We start from the raw sequence: 19,194 nt of genomic DNA, 5'->3' as shown, positions 1-19,194 counted from the left end.
ACAAACGAGTGGCACACGGTTGCGAAAGAGATATCGTAATCTCCCGTGTAAGTTCTCAAGTGATGAATAAAACCTGCAGCTATTTCCGGGTGACCAAACTATCAGCAGAAAGTTTTGGGGTTGCACGAACCCCGGAAACTTCAAAAGCCAACGAAAACGTTCTAAACACTTCTAGAGACTGACTCCACCAATGCGTCCACATATCTAAAAAGAGTATGATAATTCATTCTCGCCTCCTCGTTTTCCATCTCCTGCAGCCACTACTTTCGAACAGTTACACTTTTATCCGAGACTGAGGACCGCTTCTCCCCATCACTCTCCCCATTGCTAACGATGACGACGGCGTCTTCGTCAGCTTCCCTCGACCTCGTCTCTATTTGATCTTCAGCTGCAATCTCTTCCAGCGCCTTCTCCGTATTCCCCTTCTCCTCATCCTTCTCACTAATGCCACCACTCTGCTGCTGCTGTACCGGCCCAACGCCACCGTTCTTCTCGTCGGGTCTCCGCTGCCGAATGGCCCAGCCGCCATGCCAGCCCACCCACCCTTTCTCCCACGGGCCCCTCACGGCGCAAAAGCACAGACTCACGCCGACCAGCCCGACGCTCACGCTGCCGCTCGCGACCCAGCCGTGGCGCTGGAAGACGGCGCTGCCCACAGCCGTCCCCATCAGCTGGCCGCAAAAGGTAAAAACCATGAAGGCGGTGTTGACCCTGTTGCGGGCCTTGGGCGCGATCTGGTAGATGGAGGCGCGGTTGGCGACCTGGGCGGACTGGAAGCCGAGGTCGAACAGGAAGGCCTGGAGGATGGGCCCCGCGAGGGTGAAGGTTCCGGTGTAGGTGCCGATCAGGATGCCCGAGAGGGCCATGAGCTCGCCCAGCACGACGCTGAACCACGGCACGAAGCGGTCGGTGATGAGGCGGGCGTAGAGCGGGCCGAAGACCATGGCGCCGATGCCGATGAGCGCGAAGAGGCCGATGACCAGCGGCGAGAGGTGGTACGGCGCGCCCGCGAGCAGGAACGTCAGCGTCGTCCAGAAGGAGGTGAAGGTCGCAGAGGTGAAGATAGAGATGAGGCAGGCTTGCAGGAGCGTGGGTTCGCGGAAGAGGAGCGTGACGATGGACCAGAGCAGGCGGAGGTAGGAGAGCGTGTGCGAGGGATTGGTCGACGGGTAGTCGGGCATGAAGGCCCACAGGAGGGTAGAGACGAGGAATTGCAGCCCCAGCGCCATCCAGTAGACGTCCCGCCAGGAGACGTACTCGGTGATGGTGCCCGACAGCACGCGCGCGAGCAGGATGCCGAGCATCAGTCCGGACGTTACGATGGAGAGCGAGACGCCCTTTTTGTGCGGCGGCGCTAGCTCGCCGACGAGAGGGAGCATGAGCTGCGGTGTCACTGTTGTGGCGCCGACGATGAAGGAGAGCACGGTGAAAACGGTAAGTGAATTTGTCACGCATAAGCCGATCCTGGTAGTTGCTGAATTAGTGATAGGACAGCCAATGGTCGCGCAAGAGGAGACAACACACCATATGGTTGCGGTGAAAAACATCAGTCCTGTCACAAAAGGCCTCCTTTTTACCATATCTGCTAACGGACATAGAAACAGCAGGCCCGCAGCATACCCGGCTTGCATAACCGTGGGGATCTGTGCCACCTGCTCATACGTGACATTGAAGTCTTCTGCTAAGATGTTCAGGATGGGATGGTTGTAGTCTGCAGAGAGATGTAAGTGGTTGTTTCGGGTTTTAACGGCAGTGCTTACACAGATTGGCGACAGTGAACGCTCCCGCAAAGGCAAAGAGAAAATTCAATGACATGGAGAAACTCGGCGGGTTTTCAGGGTCCCAGCGACAGTTGGGTGGGACCCAAAAGACTATGCCATACATGCGTCGCCATATCGAAGATTTGGCGGGCGTTGTCGAAGCCTCATCGCTACTCGAAGGCGTCGAGGTTTGGCCCTCGGCTTTTGGTGGTATCTCTTGCGTCATGGTGTGAGATAAGCTTAAAAGAAACGGCCTTTTCGGCTCCTAGGAGTGAGACACGCAACAGCGTTTTGGGATGAAAGGAACTTCGCGGGTAAAGTCTCACCTGAAGAAAGCAGCATTATCGGAATTTGATCAGCCAGAAAGCACACCATCAACCGGCTCCCCTCACGACTCGCGGTTATAAAGGCCTAAGTCCGGGGAGGGCGTGTGGCGCTAACGCTCGGCGTGCTTAAGCGGCATGTACCCGGTTGCCATGCCGCCTTCTCAGCCAATCAGTGACCAGCTGTGGGTCTTTGATCTCTGGGCATGCACTTGGGAGGTGAGAATCCAGCCTGCGTTCCACAAGGCTTTGGCCCGAGTGTTTGCATATGCGTGTTCATACAGGCACAGCATGTAAGTAGAGAGATCTATAGGAGTGTACTCCGGAGTATCTGCGCAGCTATTGATCAAGGTAGACGAAAAGTGCAGGGTTGTGGGCCAATGCATTCCGTCCTACTCATGGCTCTTTTGAACGAACATACACGGGAGAATTGATTGCTCACCTACTCCCAGAGTCTTGACCGTTGAGGGCCGAGTCACATTGAAGATACCGTCTTACATGTTCATCAACATCCTCTTTGAGCCAAACGAAGGAATCAGTTGAAGACGCATCGAAAACGACGATCTTGGCTTCAGCAGGAAACAAATTCTTAGAGCGCCAGGGAATAGCACTAACGGTGGACACGGTCCCGAGAATTTAAAGAGACATTTGCGGAGACAAGACTTGTTTTCAGTGCTCAAGAAACTTCCGGTTTTTAATGCCGGGAGTAAAAGTACAAGTCAGCTCAGTTGCGATTTCATTTGGCCAGGAGCATGAAGAGAAAAAACGATGGTATACCAGAGCAAGAAAATGTATGGAAGATATACGTCATGACATATGACAGACGGGAAAGGCGCTCGGCAATGGAGCCGCACGGCTCAAGGAGCTTCGCACCATTTCACCCGACGATCTCCATGCCACTCAGCGTTGCTGAGAAAGACGGCCGGTCTAGACGGGTCAAAAAATCCATCAGCATGTACGTTCTGAGGCTTCCAAATCCATTGCGCCCGTCTCGGCAGCGGTGACGGCAGCTTTCACGCTCGGGTGGTCTAGGCGTGTCATCCAAACGTCACCGCCCGAGACCGCGTCCATTCTCGCAGCTTGCATCCCGACTTCGCAAGCTCCCAATCTCAGGCTATGAATAAGCCACCTCCATCTCCAATCTCCCGATGCAGTGCCGCCTCCGCGATCCTTCCCGCGTTTTGACATGGTCGCTCATTGGATTACCACAACACTGATCCACCATCTGGTCTACGAGCTTGCGAAGCTTTGCTTCTCCGACCAATGGCCAGCGTCTCGGTCTTCTAGTTCCTGTTCGGGCAGATGGTGAAGTCAGAGCAACGTTGACTTTTCCATCTCTCAATGCCATCATCTTTAGTAATGTGTCACTGTCAGTCACGTACAGAAACCAACTATAAAACTATCCTGCTCTGCCGTGGTAGAATCAATCCTGCATTAAGCACACCGAGCCTCATCTGCCGCTCCCAGGATGTTCTTCAAGACTGTCCTTTCGGGCGCTGCTCTGGCCTACCTGGCCGCTGCGGCCCCAGCTCCACTGCCTGATGTGCCTGGCTACACCGATGCCGATGCTCCGTACGCCACTGAGACACCTGAGCCCGTCACCAATTTGGCCACCTCTTTCGGACCCGACTCTCAGATCTCTGCAATCTTCACGACGGCTACGACTATCCCCCCAAGGCGCTCTAGCGTCTTGACAGGCCATACGAGCCATGGACCCTACTCTGGTACGCCCACGACTACAGGTGCTGTCATGGCATCATCCACCGAGGCCGCGTCCATCCCCATTCTCCCACCCAACCCTACGGCTACCTACTACAACTCCGATGGAATGCTTCAGAAGCCTGCTCCGGCCCCTAATGTGCCTGCCGGCGGTCTTGGTACCAACGGCACCGAGCCACGCTACATGGTGAACTCGGATTTCGACTACGAATCGATCCAGCTCGGCCTGTACCAGGAGTGGATCGAGCTCGACCTCTTCAACAACGGCCTGGCCACCTTTTCCGACGAAGACTTCCTCGCCGCCGGCTTGACAGCCGAGGACCGCGCCCTGATCAGCTTCATGGCGCAGCAGGAGTCGGGCCACGCCACGCTCCTCTCCAACATGCTGGGCGAGACGGCGGCGCCGCAGTGCACGTACAACTACCCCTTCACGACGGTGCGCGAGTACATCGACTTCAACCAGAAGCTGACGCGGTGGGGCGAGTCCGGAGTCTGGGGCTTCATCAACCACCTCGACTCGCGCGAGGTCGGCCAGCTGCTCTCGCAGTCCATCGCCACCGAGGCCCGCCAGCAGATGTCGTTCCGCCAGATGCTCGGCCTGCACCCCTACCCGGTCTGGTTCGAGACGGGCATCCCCCAGGCCTGGGCCTGGACCTACCTGGCCCCCTACATCTCAGAGTGCCCGGAGAACACGACGCGCCTGGCCTGGCAGAACTTCCCTGCGCTACACATCGTCAACCAGCCCAACCCCAACCGCTTCTCTCCCAACGATACAGCCGACGGCGAGGTCGTCGGCAACCGCACCGCCGACCCATCCAACTCGCGCATCGACGACGACGAGAGCTGCGTCAACCTCAACGTCACCGGCTACGGCTGCGGGCCCGCCATCTCGCGCAACCGCAGCGAGCCCCTGAGCTTCCCCGGCCGCCAGGTCCGCCTGAGCTGGGACGAGCCCGGCCAGGCCGTCGGTCCCAACAACAGCTACGTCACTTCCACCACCGCCGCCATGACCGGCCCGTCGTTCGTGGCGTGGGTCAGCCAGCTCAATCTCACCTACACCCCGCTCACCGTCACCGGCCCGAACGAGGGCTTCACCTACCAGCCGGCCGGCTACGTCTACGAGGGCGACCCTGCCGTCAACGGCACCATGTTCGTCGCTCTGACCGACAGCGATCTCTATCTCACGCCGTTTAACCTCAGCATGATTAACCCCCACGTCCGCGCTCTGGGCATTTACCAGGCTGGTTGAAGCTCTCTCATAGTCTTTGGCCGGAGCCAATGGTACCGTGTACTTGGCATTGAAGATGATTGTGTGGAGTGGGCAAACGACCATGTATGAGCAGGTGCAGCCGGAGTGACGAGATAAGCTTAATGAATGTATATAACGTCGTGTATGTTCTCGTATGCTCGTCCTTTTGAATCACTTGCTCAGGAATACGATATATTGCCCCTTTTCCTGCGCTTCGTCGCAGATATTGCGAGTTTCTATGGGATATTTGAAGTAAAGGTTCGGATATGAACAAAATTTAACTTTCACAGTTATGCATACAACTCTTGAATTGTGAAGAGACTTAACTGAAATGCATTTCATAAAAAAGACTATGTTTATCTAAAGAATAATTAAAGTCAATTCCCTCGTATACAGGTAATTCTACCTTCGCAAGTAATTATCATATTGCCTATCGAATTGATTTAGAAAGTATAATATTTCTCTCCACATTCGTCCAAATTCGTGTAGAGTTAAACTTCTGAGTACCATATTCTCGGAATACCATATCATTCTACGTGGACAACTCACTTCGGGGACAAAGGAGAGCGGAAGGCAAAGAGGAAATAGAAAAGCATACATTCCTCTTTGTCAAAGCAAGACCTTGACCCATTGACAACGGCAGAAACCAATTGGGCCACTGGTATAAAAGCAGAAGAAAAGAAGAGGTATTAACACCTACACAAAATGCTACATACCAGATCCCTGCCCATCTACATATCGTGCTAAGCCCGCCCACCTCTCCATCTACTACATTAAATCCTACTCCCTAACCCACAGTACACTTCTTTACTTACATCCCAACACCTCTTCTCTTTCTGCCTCACTCGTATACCACTTTCTTACCAAGCCCTTAGAATTGCCGAGAGGAGATGCAGAACTGTTGACTTTATGTGCTGAGATTAATCTCCATTTGGACCAGGAGGAAGGAAAATAAAGGGCTTTCTATGTTAGACTCCGCCGAGCTCTCCATGGAAAGATGCAGTAAGTCAGTCATGTGGTACCCGAGCCTCGACGAGAAAGACGGCACTTCTCACGAACCCCAGAGATCCACAGAGGACTGTTTGACCAGGACGGGCGCGAGGGGGCGGTGCAAGGAGAAAGTAGTTGTGCATGCACTTTTTTGGTTGTTTTGCCACCGCCTATTGCAACCCCCCCTGCTTCTTCACCCTTTTCCACCCCCCCTGCTTCTGCTTCCACCAAACCCACCCCTATTCCTCCGCTCTTTCCCGTCCGCTTCCTTGCTTAGATGCACCGAAAAACTGTCATGCATACGAAATGCACGCATGAACATTCTCTCCCCCCCGTGTCGTAACTACCTCTTCCCGTCGTCAAGAAAATTTCCTTACATCCTTCCTTCCTCCCCCTAACCACATCGGGCGTCAATAAAGTAGAGACGTTCTCGCATAACAACATATTTCCCTCCCTCTGAGTGATCCCGTTAATTTAAAAGAGTAAGAGATGTGAGAAAGAAAAAAGGAAAAAAGGGAGGGAAACTAAAAGAGAAACCAAGCAAACTTGCAACCATAAAAAAAGCAGGGCAGAGACTTCATAATCTAACAGCACTTGCCGCCCATGCCCGCGTTGGCGCCCGAGTCGTTGACGTTGACGCCGCTGCTGCCCTGGCCGGGCGCCGGGTCGCTGCGCGCCGTGTCGATGATGCGCTTCTTGATGTCGGCCGCCAGCGAGTAAAAGGCCTTGTCCACGTTGATGTTGCTCTTGGCCGACACCTCGAGGAAGGGGATGCCCAGCTCGTCGGCCAGCGCCTGCCCTTGCTCCGTCGACACCGCGCGCTTCTCCTCCCAGTCGCACTTGTTGCCGATCAGGATCTTGTTGACGCCTTCCGTCGCGTGCTGCTCCACGTTCGAGAACCAAGTCCGTATGTCTGTTGCGCCGACGCAAACCCCCCGCCCCGCACCCCCAAGGAGGGTGCGTGAGGGGCGCGTGCCGTTAGCCTCGTTGTCCTTCTCATGGGGAGGGGGATCTCCTTCTGTGGCTTGACCTGCTCCGCCGAAGCTCTCCCGTGGGCCGCACCGCCGCAATCGGCGACGTGCTTGTGGAGTGTGGGGCGGAGGCGAGCCAGGAAGCTCCGGGTAAGTGGACAGATATTGGAAACAACGTGTCGAGGGCAGGGAAGAAGGGGCAAGAGAGGGGGCAAGGAGACTGTGGACCTACTGTTGAAGGAGCGCTCGTCGGTGACATCGTAGACCAGCAGGATGCCCATGGCACCGCGGTAGTAGGCGGTCGTGATGGTGCGGAAGCGCTCCTGCCCTGCGGTATCCCAGATCTGCAGCTTCACTCGCTTGCCGTCAAGCTCGATGGTCCGGATCTTGAAGTCGATGCCGATGGTGGTGATGAAGGACGGCGTGAACGAGTCCTCGCTGAAGCGCAGCAAGCAGCACGACTTGCCCACGCCCGAGTCGCCGATCAGCAGGAGCTTGATCTGTGGGGAGAAGAGGCCTGAGTGTCAGCATGCGGCGCATGTGTGTGTGGTGAGAGCGGTGGCAGATGGACGGCGTCCTCGCCGCGCTGCCACGACGGCGGCGCGGCGGGGGAGGGCAAGCAAGAGAAAGGCGGGCAGGGGGCGGTGGGCGAGGTGGTGGGGGCAGACGGACAAGAAAGTCATAGTTTCGTGTGCCGGCCATGGTTGCGGAGGAGCTGGGTGGGTGCTGGAGGGAGCCTGGAGAGCGGCGGGAGCGTCGTCGTCGGCGCGATGGTCGGTGAGGGAGCTTGGGGGCTTTGTTTTTGGGGCTGCGGCGGGCGGGAGGGAGCGTGCGGGATTGCGGGGGCTCTCGCGGTCGCAGTCGAGTGCTGAGTGCGGTGGTTGGCGGGAGACGTTGGTCGACTGGCTGGTGATTCTGGCGGGTTGTTCACTCCTGGGTGGCTTTACCCAGAGCCAGATAGCGGCATGGGGAAGGACCACGGGCCCGGACCTGCGTCCTCACACCGCCCGCCAAGACCACCGAGACACCTGCCCAAGAGCGGCCGCCAGCCTGCCTCCGCCCACCCTCGCGCAGAAATCATGCCGCCCTGACGTCGTCGTGCCGGAAACACGCTGCGGCTGGCGGGCGCACAAATGCCGGCGGGCAGATCGCTCGTCAACAGGGTCCCTACGCCCTCAACCAGGCCTCTTCCCTGCACCACCCATGCTCATGCGTCTAGCGCCTACTCAATTGCTTTTTATTCCTACACTTCTGTGCATGTCGTGATACATAATGCCGCTTACTCTCTCACCACGTCACGTCCGTCTTCACAGCCACTTTGCGTACGCCCACCGCATGCGCTTCACCACCTTGCGCTGCTTGGCAACGCCTGTGCGGATATCCACCAGATCGTCCAGCTCCTCGAGGAAATCATGGAACACCCGCCCTGGCATAATCCTGTTCGCGAGTTGGCGCAGAACGTGCACCTCACAAAGAAGCAGACCGTGGTCCTTGTAGAAAAGCTCGCCGTACTTGGTAGGGTGAGCATTTGTTAAGATGCGGTCGATGTTCCTGACGCACTCAGTCAGCCTCCGAGACAACCCCCTTCTAGATTTGCGCTTGACTTACCTGAACACACGCATCATATGGCTCGATGCCTCCGACTTCCGCACACCTTTGCGGCTGCCGAAAGTGCCCTGAAGATATCTCGTAATGCCGATGCACACCATGACGCCGGGCGTGAGTCCGATGAAGCTGTCGCCATTAGCCAAAGCCCTCACCAAGCCGGAATTCGACTTACCCAAACAGCAGCTCCTGGCTCTTCAGAATCGAGTCAATGCCAGCCATAGCCACTTCCACGTCCACCTTTGTCTTCTGGATCTGAATGAGAAGGGTCCTGATGAGATTACCCGTGATCGCGCCAACAATGGGCTTCTGCATGTCCTTCTCGTACGCCTTCAGCACCGGTGTCAGGTCACCTTCTCTGACTTTCTGCCGCATCTCCGCGATCTGCACCTCGCTGAGACTTCCATTCTCCGGGTTCTGAATGGCAAAATCCACAACCATGCGTTCCAGACTCGCTCTGTCGCCCTCCAGGCTACGCTTACTCATGATCGAGACCTCGCTGTCTTCGTCGTGACGGATGGTGCCAATGATCTTCTTTGTCGGCTCTATTATCCAGTTGTTGAAGAAATCTATAGTGGTCCGGCCCAAGTCTCGTATCGACGCAATAATCTCGTTACGGTGGCCCATGACAATGCGGTAGATGGTAGTTGACGAGACCTGAGAGGCCAATTAGTCGAGCTTCGTGATATGCTCCATTGTATAGACTTACCAGTAAAACAGTCGCGGGCAGCCAGTAGCGGATGATTCCAGACGGTCTCCCATGCTCTCTCGTTCTGGCCCGCAGCTCGGCCTGGTAGCTGCTCAAATGCGTGTCCAAGATCGTCGTCAGGCGCTCCGTCACCATGGCCGGATTCAAGCTCAGCGCGCTGTAGTCGGATGCCTCCAAAATCTGATAATACCGATCCTGATCCGTCCTCGCCGCGACCGCGTTGTCGAAGTCGTCGACCGGCACATGCGGGTCCGCGACCTCTTGCAGCACGATGTCCATCAGCGCGATCGACCGTGTCACTGCGCTCTTCCATCGATGTCGCGCATCTTCGCTCTGGGCTCCGGCCGTCGGCGTGCGGAAGCCTTCGTCATGCGAGCTCTGGTTGCTCAGGCCCTCGCCCAGCAGCACGCCCAGCGCGTTCGCATTGATCAGCCGGATGCGCTTGAGCGCGCTCTGCTTCGCGCGCGCCTCGTTGCGCACCAGCGCCAGCGGGCTCAGCACCTTGCGCTGCACCTGCACCAGGCTGCGCTCACGCACCACCTCCTGCACCAACCCGTAGAACTGGCTCCAGCCCTCGCGGCCCAGAACGCCCTCGCCGCCGCGACGCCGCACGTCCTGGTACACAGCCTTAGACCACGCCCACACGCGCAGCGGGCTCGTCTGCACCGAGTAGATCGAGGCGTGCCGCGCCGACCCTAGGATATCATCCCAGTACCAGATGTCGTCCGACAGCGGTAGCGTCTGCTCGAGGATCGAGTTGAGCACCAGGCCGTACGTGTGCGCTGTCGCCTTGCTCAGTAGCAGCCACTCCAGCTCATGCTCGTAGCTGGGCTCCACCGCGTCCGTCACCGAGTATCGCCGCTCTTCCTCCCAATGCTGGTGGTGTTCGCCGTCCTCTTCTCCACCATCGCGCTCAATCTCCGTGGTTTGCTTGTATGAGACAAAGTGTTGTTGGCATGTCGAGCAGTCGTCGGCGATGCGCGCCTGCTGGAGCACCGCGCGGATGCGGTCACGCGAGAGTAGCGACTTCTTATTCTGCGAGGTCGAAAGCGACTTTATCAGGTTCTGCAGGTGTGTGATGCGCGCTTGGTTGACGTGCACGGCACCAGTGTCCGCTGTCGTTGCCGCGGCGGACACGGACAAGCCCGCCGCGGATAGCGGTAGGCGGTCGAGCTGGCTGTCGATTCGCTGGACCTGGCTGCGGTTCGCCGAAGGAGGGGAGAATGTCAGACGCGCAAATGCAAGCGGGGGGTGGCGGGGTAGATTCTTACTCGGCCACGAATGACATGTTGACGGCGCGGAGTAGACGACAGTGCTCGGAGGTTTAGAGGTGAAAAGGTAAACTAACTACAGCAGCAGCTCAGCCGGCCGCGCGCATATTTCGAAAGTTTTTTCCCAGGCCTGTCGCGTGTCGTTGTGTGGGATCTCTTCTGCGTTGTCCGTCTTCTCCACTTTCCTCTCCCAGCCACCGACCCTGGCTAAAAATGACCACTTGATGTGAAGTAGTCGAGCGGGTGGCTCGTTCGCATGACGTCGGCAAGAGCTCCGGTCCAGAGGAGAAAAAGCAACGAGCCACTGAGCGGGCGGCTGCCCGGCCCCCCCAGCCCCCCGGACTGCGGCCCGCCGATGGCACGGATTTCCTAACCTGACTCGATGGCTGCTTCTCCAGCTCTTCTGCAATCCCCGTGCTTCCGTGCATATGCACAAGCACCTTCTCGCTGCATCTTCGACGATGAAGCTTGCTCGTGCTTAGCCTAGCAAGCCCGGCTCACATTTCCAGCGGCTTCTTTTCGGCAGTAGACGCTCGCGGCCTTGCTACAACCAAGTCAATCAAACTGTCTTCAGCTAGATAAAAATAATCACCAACACAACGATCAGCCCCACGATCGGTACATACGATTCATTAAATGTTGCAGGGGTTCCAGATGACCCATCATTTCCTCTCCACGTGCGCGTGCACGCGCACCCCATCATTCGCGCATCGACCTTCTGCTTCCATCATCTCCCTGCTTCGTATAGTGCTTCGTATAAGTAGGCAGGCACGGGTCATTTGACCATCCTTCCTGCTGTTGGAGCGCCTTAGAAGTTGACGTCATTGTTAGAGAGAAAGGAATAACGAAGGCCACCGCATAGTAGGTGGTAGAGGAATTCGAGCTTGCTAAAACTTTCCCACCAGAAGCAGAGTACCATGCTTACATAAGTAGTTGAATATAATACTTGAGCATCTTTATGCAACTTTAAATCTCACATTCACCTCTATATGTTTGCTTCAACTGCCTGCACGGGAGGAGTTCAAGGGGGCCCGGAGTTCAAATCATCCGCAACCCGTGGTGACCTGTGCAGAACCTTCGACGGCACGCTTATTCAGCCCGTCTACACCAAGTGGCATATTCAGCGAGGCAACGAGATGACGACGAAGGGGCTTAGCCAATATGCCTTGCTTTCATATGTCGATCTCTTAATTCTCCTCGCTTCTCCCAAACCTAGCTCGCAACGCCATGCTTCCTAGTTTCAAACAGAACCCGTTTCGCAACAAAAAAATTTCTCGCAGACTAACTTTCCGAATCATTCACATCATGCTGGTTAGTGTCACCGAGTCGAATGCACACTGATATTGGGGGGTATAAGCGTATCCATAGATTTGTTTGCGTAGCTACCGTTCTCTGGGCGTCATGTTGGAAAAAGTTGTCCCGAATTCCGCTCTTTCTTCTTTCCCGAAACAGGAAAACGCCTTGTTGCCCTTTCTCTGCTGGCAACTAATATTCAAAAAAAAAAAAAAACCCATAGCACCAGAATATTTACTTTTTTCAGAGGCCTCGAATCATAGGTGATCTCTAAAGGCAAAGTGTCGTAAAGGAAACAAGAAAAAAAGAAAAGAAGAGCAACTGGGGATATCAAAAGGAGTGACTAAACACTATGCTTCCAAGGAGTGAGGTAGAATCGAAAAATGAGGGTATGTAGAAGCAAACAGCACGATCCAGAAGGCCGTCAGTGCCGAGAAGAAAAAGAAAGAAAAGTCCCACAAGAACACCAGCCCAAATGCTTGTAAGTGGCTTACCAGAAGTAAAAGCATAAGGAAAAAAAAAAATAAAGATACAAAGTAAACGCTCCGGGTAACTCCGAAATACTTTTATATGCATGGCTTAATTGCCTTGAGCTTGGTCGGTACGGGCTCTTCGCTTATGCTTGAAGCGCTTGCTGGCCGCTCTGCGGACTCCTCCGGCCTTTGATCGCACAGACTGTGCGTCGACCTCCTTCTTGCCGAACTTAGCGGCCCAGTTGCCACTGATGCGGGCAATGTCTTGCTGATGCGCACGACGGCGCTCAACGCGGCGTGCGTCGATAGTCTCTTGCTTGACGTGTCCAAACCCGTTACGACGGCGGAAGCACGCGTCCATGAGGGAGTTGGGGTCAATGAGACGACGAGGGAGTGTTTGGATGATCTGGAAGACCTCCATAGGGTCCGAGATAGCCCGGATCTCGGCTTCGCCAATCTTCAGAATGGCCAGCGCAATGCGGAACAGGGTTTTGGACCCTTCGTAAAAGAAGGAGTCCCACACACGCAGCACCGTCTCGATCGGGAAGTTACCCACGAAAAGAGACATGAACCACGAAGTCATGGCCAGCGAGACAGTGGGTAGGCGAGCCGAGCTGGTGGTGACATTCGGCTCGAATTCTTTGGTATCGTCGATCTTGTTCCAGATGGCCGGCATAGACTCGCGGATGCAGTGCATGAGAACGCCAATGTCGATGTTGGCTTCCAGCACGCGACCGTGAGTACCAGGAAGATGGATGCTGGTGATGATGTCAAGCATGATAAAGGCCTTTTCCTCGTCTTCGTCCAGGAAGATGAGCAGCAGACCGGCCAAGAAGTTGAGCGATTGACAGTATCCAATTCCGGGGTTGTGGACGGCAAAGGCTTGGAGAACGCGGCGCAGCGCGCGGAGGATCGGTGTTTCACAATCCGGCGTCAAGTCGGTGGATTTCGTGTCAAGCAGATGCGCCGCGTTCATGGATGCTCTCGACTCAGGCCTGAACTTGACATTATCCGGGAAGGTACGGTTGAGATCACGCTCGATATGCTCGCGATCTTGCTCGCTGAGCTTACCATCGTTGACCTGCTCGATTAGCTCCCAGTACAAGCCCGGGTTAGCCGCCTGTCGAGCGGGGCCACCCCCGTAATAGAACCAGGCTGCGCCCCTCCACTCGGGAGGGATGCCCTTGCGGATGAACCTCTTCACCTTTTCACTGCGCGGCGGGAAGCGGGTGGGCTTGCTGATGGGAAGTCCATGTTGTCTCATGAGGTTCTGCCACTTCTTGCGGCGACGTTCGGTGTATTCCCTGTAAGGTCCGTTCCACGTGTCGTACTGCTCCACCGTAATATATTGCGTGGCCTTCTTGAAACCGTACTGGTCACGGGGAATCGACGACCCGGCCTTGAGTTCCACCTTCTTTTCCATCACGGACATCCTCGGGGCGAGCATCTGGGAAAACGTCTTGTCTGCGACCATATTGATGGATCCCTTGGACCTGCCCGATGCGGCCGAGCGAGCGGACCTGGCGGATCTGGCGGACCTGGCTGATTGCGGCGGCGGTAGTTGGGCGGCGATCTCTTGTTCAGCCATGATTTTGGACACTCGATCGTTGCGAGATGGGGTAACATAGGGGATGTCGTGGTCTGCAGGGGCGTCGGGGCCCAGAGCCGAGTCGCGGAGGCTACTTGTAGAGTGCCTTCGCACCCTTGGCGGTGTCTGAGCTTCTCCCGGGGTGGTATTTGTAGGAACCTGAGACGCATAACCCTCGTCCGATCCCTCAGGCACTTCGTCCGGATCGTCCTCGAACCCCATCTCATACATATCAATCGCGTCCTCGACCGTCATCCCGTCTTGCTCAGCATCGGTTTGCTCGAAGTCCGTCTTCTCCACATCGGTCTCTGCGTAATCGGTGGTGTAAGGAGTGCTGCTCACCCCGCTCCTTTCGGAAATGATGCTGCTGCGCTCGGTGCCAGTCGCGTCAACAAAGCCCGAGGAAGAGTTGGTGAAATTCGATCGGTAACTCGACCGCATTTCGTCCCCGAGGACGTGCGGTCTGCCCGGGGGTTCCCGACGGAGCATCGAAAGGTAGCTGTCGCGTACGGTACTCCGCCTCTCCCTCCGGTGGCCTTGAGCGGAGACCACTTCCCGCGCGCGCAGCTGAGCCAGGTTCGGAATCGACGTCGACGTCCTAAGGATGCGCTGAGGCTTGCTGATGGTGTGGGAAGAGGCGCGCGGGCGAAGGCGGATGGAATCGGGCAGAGGGTCCACGACGTCCTCCTCGTCCTCGGCATCCGTACGAGTCGAGATGGGAGAGCCGAGCGGGGAGGGTTGGAGGCTATACGAAGGGTCGTCGGTATAAGGTTTGGAGGCGGAGCTCGTCTGGCGCGAGCGAGTGGAACGAGTGGGGGAGGGGTAGTCCACGGCAGAACGAGGGATCCGGGACAAGTTGAGAGGAGAGGATAAGAGAGGGGATGCGGCTCCTTGGCGCAAGCGCTGCGAGGACCTCTTGCGCAGCGGAAGATGCGGGAGCGGCGGCGCGACGGGAGGCGGCCGCTCGAATCCTTCACCCGCGCTGGCAAGCGAGTCTCTCGAGCTGAGGGACTCCCTGGGGGTGGGGATGTTATCCAGGCCGACTGGGGGCCCGGAAAGAATATTAACTGGGTGCATCTTCAGGCCATTCAGAAGCGAGTGGCTCGGGGACTGCGGCGCGCTGGTCGGCGCCGTAGGGGGCGGCGACCTAACGGAACGCAGGTCCTCAGGGCGGCGCTTAGGCTCCCTCTTCTTGTGGTGGAGGTGAAACAACCCTGAATGCCCGCCATCGCTTGTAGGCGATTCCAACTGCAGCGGTCCCATGGTCATCTGCGGCATGAGCGAATGTCTGAGGCCGAAGCCTGCCTGTCCCACAGATTCCACGCAGCCTGGCGCTCGGCAATGCTCTGCATTCCCTGGGGGGTGTCGAGGCGGCGCGCAGAGTTGTGTGTATGGCTGCTCGGAATGGAAGCGGCTGACGGGGAACCGGGGAATGCTGCGTGATTACGGCAGGCTGCTAGAGGTGGTCAAACGAGCGGCGGTGGGTAAAGAATGGACGGCCAGTTGCACGCAACGGCGGCTGTGGGGCATGACAGATCGTGGCTCTGAAGACGGCGGCGGCAGCGGCAGCAGCAGCGCAGCTTGTAGCGGCGAGCCCAGCGGTGTTCGGGGAAGTTAAGCAGCAGCCTAGGCGTCTTGAGAAAGAACGCTGGCGTTTGAGCTCGTGCCAAGGCGGAGCCGTGCATTACAACGGAGGCATCATTTCGTTCCGCAGCCAGGGGCGGAATCCGCGTGATGAGAGGGAGCAAGGTCTTTGCTGGCACGCGCGCTAAGGACTGGGCCTCCGGAATTGCATCGAGATGCCCGCTGGCCCTGGCGGCCGCCGTAGCCCGTCGCGGCCAGCCTGAAGCAGCAATCCTGCAGTAGCTGTGAGGGCGCGTTACAGTCAAGCAACGGGGCGGGAACTAGCCCGCATCAGCAGCGATGGTTGTTTGTGAGCGCGCTGGTTGGCCAGCCGCGCGTAGCACCTAGCCGATCCTCCCACAGCCTCCGTCCGCCTCGCGCCGGGCCAAGAGCCGCGTGCGCGCTCAGCTGGCCGCGCCCGCAACCATGGCAGCTAGAAATCTTGGCCGATCCGGGATCTGCTGCTCAGCGCCAGCCGACGAGGGGAGCACGTCCGCGACGTGCTCGAAACACGCCTCTGCCCTACCGCTGCCATCCCGGCCGCCGTTGAAACGCTTGCCAAAAACCGGGCGGCCGGCGCTTCTCGCTGCTGGCAGCCGGCTTCTGGGGGTAACCTCGGCCGGCTTGTTAATATCGCTTTCGCTCCCCCAGTCCACCACGAGGCCCGTCCAGCCGCGTGCTGGTCCACGCATCCCGTCAAAACGTCAGCGGCGTGTCATGAACGTGGAAGACACCCATGTCTTCCCGAGCTTGGCGGCTTTGTTTACAAGCTTCGCTCTCGACATCTGTGGCCGGATCAGCGCCAACCGTGAGATCAGCGCCCGGCCGGGAGCATCTTCTGCCATGTGGTTTTTGCCGACGATGCCGGCACAAGACACAGTACGAGCCACAATTATCCTGCACGCCGTGCATAAAATCACATCGATTCATGGCGGATTAGCCTTCACGACAAATGTCCGTAGGATTCCCGAGCGGTGAGGCTGAAGCCCAAGTGGTTGTTCCTGAAGGCCATGCGTTGTCCCAAGCACAGCCTCTCTACAGTGAAATGAACCGGCCCTTCCGGACGTACTACGTAGACGTTGTGCTTAGACAGGGCGGCGATGCATGGGATGCATGGCAGCCCGACGATGGTTGGCAGACAGCGTCGCGTCCTCTAGTCCAAGCCAGCAAAAGGTCTCGACCAAATAATGCACGTCTAATCTGCTCCATTTGTTCTGCACGTACCTGTGCCCGCAAAACTCCGGCAAAATGCAAGCTCCCAACGTACATTTAGTTCTTGCCCGACGCGTACCGCTTAACCCAGTCCTTAGCCGTCTTCTCAAACTCCTTCTTGTCCCGCTTGTAGACGTCGGCAATGGCAGGCTCGACGGGGTCGCTCACGTCGGGCTCGATCAGCAGGTTGTGGACCATGTTGAGCACCGCGGTGAGCTTGTTCGGCGGCTTCCACTGGTCCGGGCGCAGCATTCCCAAGCACATGAGGCCCTTGTCATCGTTGCTGACATTTGGGTGGTAGATCTTCGTGTGGAAGTTGAGCATCGGCGGCTTGAAGGGGTAGTCCTTGGGTAGGGTGATGACGAGGCGGAACTGGCCGCCCTGCAAAGACCACAGAGTGAGAATTTTCTCGTAAAGTAAAGCAAGATCAACAGGAGCACTTACGGCATAAACGGACTGCTCGGGGCCCTCGATCAGGACCTCCCACACATGCACGTCCGACTCGTCGACGAGCTGCACCTTCATGCTCGGCGGCGGGTCGTTCGTGACCTCGGTCAGCTCCTGCGACGGTGGGTTAGTTAAGGCGGCGCGCTGCGATCCGAAAGAGGCGGGCGGGGCCGTGCCTTTGTGATGCGTTTCTGTGCTCCGGAAGCCATGGTGTCGGGGTGCTGTCGTCGTCTTGCACGTTGGGTGAGGCAGAGAACCGTGGTAGAGCGAAGTTGACGGGTGGAGTCGCAGGGTCCAGAAAGCTGTAGGTGCCGTGGCTGGGCTGGCTGTCAAACTTCGACCGCACACGTCAGGAAAGAGGGCCGTGGGGAGCTGGCTTGGAGCACCGCGATGTAGGAGATGTCATCGCCGCGGTGAGTTGTGGCGGGGTATTCGTAGCTAGGTAAACAGCCATGCGTCAGACCAGTCTCCCTTGGACGTGTCTGCGCCTTTCTTTTCCCACGCTTGCATGCGAACGGCCGGCCAACGCTCGTCTTTGCTTTCCCACAGCCATGCCCTCTGTTTCACAAGCCCGCGTGCTGTCTGAGCGCCTGAGGCTGCAACTTTCGCCGCTTTGCTTGGAGCTTTGCGATAGCTCGATAAGCCCCACCTGACTCGCTACGCCCTCCCTGAGACTCACGTCCAGCTCCTGAAACCAGCCTCATCTTCGGACCGTGATTGCCAATATCCTTCGCGTTCGCAGCCATCCTCCTACGCACGAGGGACTTACGAATCGCCGCTGTTTTCGGAGAGCTGAAGGACGATCTGTCAGCCGCCGTTTTGCCTGTTGCGGACACTACGCGGCGAGAAAAGGAGGTGTGTCTGAGCGCAACTGCTTCCAGAACCACATTGAGTTTCTAGCGTCGCGGGAATGAGTTCTTCCTTTTCCCAAATTGATTATGATAGTCAGGTAATATTAGACGTAGTCTGTGTCCTTAACATGCCTCGTCCCGAAGCCGCATACCATGGTCTCGGGAGCCGCCCCGTCAAAGCGAGATGGCCGGATCTCGTCTTCATCGAGCCCAAGGTATAATAAGCATCCCCACGGGCACATCGACACCCCGGGCCCAAGCCAGTCAGCCGGGGAGCAGCACAATGAGATTGCAACTCTGAGTCAGCTGGCTTTGCACCACGCGGGAGCCGTCGACCTTCCACTGCCGGTTGGCGTGCAGAAGATGAAGTTACTGGCGATTACTAAGCCGAGACGAATAGTGGTGGCCTAGCCCTGCTTATGGTGGTCAGACTGGTATATTGGGGTTACCAGCCTCAGAGCTAGCATTCCTTCCCTGTTCCTTCTCTGCCATCCCAATCAACAGCACAATGTCGGCTCATATTAGGCTTATACAGGGGCCTCGGAACAAAGCCCGGCATTCCCGCGCTCGCGACGGGAGTAGCGAGATTACGCACTTGAGGGCTTCAGAGGTGCAATAAGTCCCATTCAGGCCGACTGCCTTCTGGCGGTAGTGGCGCGCTTGGAAAACGATACCCCGAAAGCGACAGACTGCAGATTACGGCATAAGCGCGTGTAGCGAGACGGGCCGGCGCAGTCTTCATAGAAAGGAGCTTGCTGTAGAGCATGTGAAACACGTGAAACATGGGCAATGGTTGAAGTCAGCCGACGATGCTGAGGACAGCATGTCCGTTGCAAAGGTAACCAGATCTCGCGGCCGTAATGTTTTTGGGGTTGCGTCTCTGCGCTGCACAGAGCGGCTGCACGATGGCGCAAACGGCGGCAGGAGAGTTTGGAGCAGCTGGAGCGCATGCACTCATAGGCGGCGCGCGCGCAGGAGAAAGGGCCCGTCGGGAGCTGCATGAACCAGCGTAGGCGATCTGAGGCGGTCTGCGTGGGTGCTCGCTGCAGGTTCTCTGTCATAGGGAGGGAGCTGGTGCAGTGAGGGGCAGACGAGCTGCGCGCTGGCCTT

General features: G+C 57.2%; 6 protein-coding genes across 6 annotated transcripts; 1 reads left to right on the top strand and 5 right to left on the bottom strand.

Moving 5' to 3' along the window:
* Positions 1 to 260: 260 nt before the first annotated feature.
* LTHEOB_3945 (MFS transporter) lies at positions 261 to 1,986 on the bottom strand (the record flags this gene model as incomplete). The annotated part of the gene is made up of 3 exons (XM_035512924.1): positions 261 to 1,464; positions 1,621 to 1,711; positions 1,761 to 1,986. 3 exons carry the CDS (start codon positions 1,984 to 1,986, stop codon positions 261 to 263), a joined length of 1,521 nt encoding a protein of 506 aa, XP_035375338.1.
* Positions 1,987 to 3,551: 1,565 nt separating this feature from the next.
* On the top strand, positions 3,552 to 5,051 carry LTHEOB_3944 (Stress response protein rds1; the record flags this gene model as incomplete). Its single annotated transcript, XM_035512923.1, has 1 exon — positions 3,552 to 5,051. One exon carries the CDS (start codon positions 3,552 to 3,554, stop codon positions 5,049 to 5,051), a length of 1,500 nt encoding a protein of 499 aa, XP_035375337.1.
* Positions 5,052 to 6,625: 1,574 nt separating this feature from the next.
* On the bottom strand, positions 6,626 to 7,714 carry LTHEOB_3943 (Rab GTPAse; the record flags this gene model as incomplete). The annotated part of the gene is made up of 3 exons (XM_035512922.1): positions 6,626 to 7,071; positions 7,245 to 7,512; positions 7,685 to 7,714. 3 exons carry the CDS (start codon positions 7,712 to 7,714, stop codon positions 6,626 to 6,628), a joined length of 744 nt encoding a protein of 247 aa, XP_035375336.1.
* A 605-nt stretch (positions 7,715 to 8,319) lies between these two features.
* On the bottom strand, positions 8,320 to 10,614 carry LTHEOB_3942 (ATP synthase regulation protein nca2; the record flags this gene model as incomplete). The annotated part of the gene is made up of 5 exons (XM_035512921.1): positions 8,320 to 8,563; positions 8,621 to 8,746; positions 8,793 to 9,274; positions 9,327 to 10,524; positions 10,598 to 10,614. 5 exons carry the CDS (start codon positions 10,612 to 10,614, stop codon positions 8,320 to 8,322), a joined length of 2,067 nt encoding a protein of 688 aa, XP_035375335.1.
* A 1,855-nt stretch (positions 10,615 to 12,469) lies between these two features.
* On the bottom strand, positions 12,470 to 15,220 carry LTHEOB_3941 (Tbc domain-containing protein; the record flags this gene model as incomplete). The annotated part of the gene is made up of 1 exon (XM_035512920.1): positions 12,470 to 15,220. The coding sequence occupies one exon, from the start codon at positions 15,218 to 15,220 to the stop codon at positions 12,470 to 12,472; it is 2,751 nt and encodes a 916-aa protein (XP_035375334.1).
* A 1,623-nt stretch (positions 15,221 to 16,843) lies between these two features.
* Positions 16,844 to 17,311, bottom strand: LTHEOB_3940 (Ubiquitin-conjugating enzyme E2; the record flags this gene model as incomplete). The annotated part of the gene is made up of 2 exons (XM_035512919.1): positions 16,844 to 17,167; positions 17,231 to 17,311. 2 exons carry the CDS (start codon positions 17,309 to 17,311, stop codon positions 16,844 to 16,846), a joined length of 405 nt encoding a protein of 134 aa, XP_035375333.1.
* Positions 17,312 to 19,194: the final 1,883 nt, after the last annotated feature.

This window comes from Lasiodiplodia theobromae (assembly GCF_012971845.1).
Source record: "Lasiodiplodia theobromae strain AM2As chromosome Unknown scaffold_10, whole genome shotgun sequence".
Taxonomy (NCBI): Eukaryota; Fungi; Ascomycota; class Dothideomycetes; order Botryosphaeriales; family Botryosphaeriaceae; genus Lasiodiplodia; species Lasiodiplodia theobromae.
The sequence above is the reverse complement of the archived record's forward strand: the minus strand, read 5'-3'. Positions and strand labels throughout refer to the sequence as shown.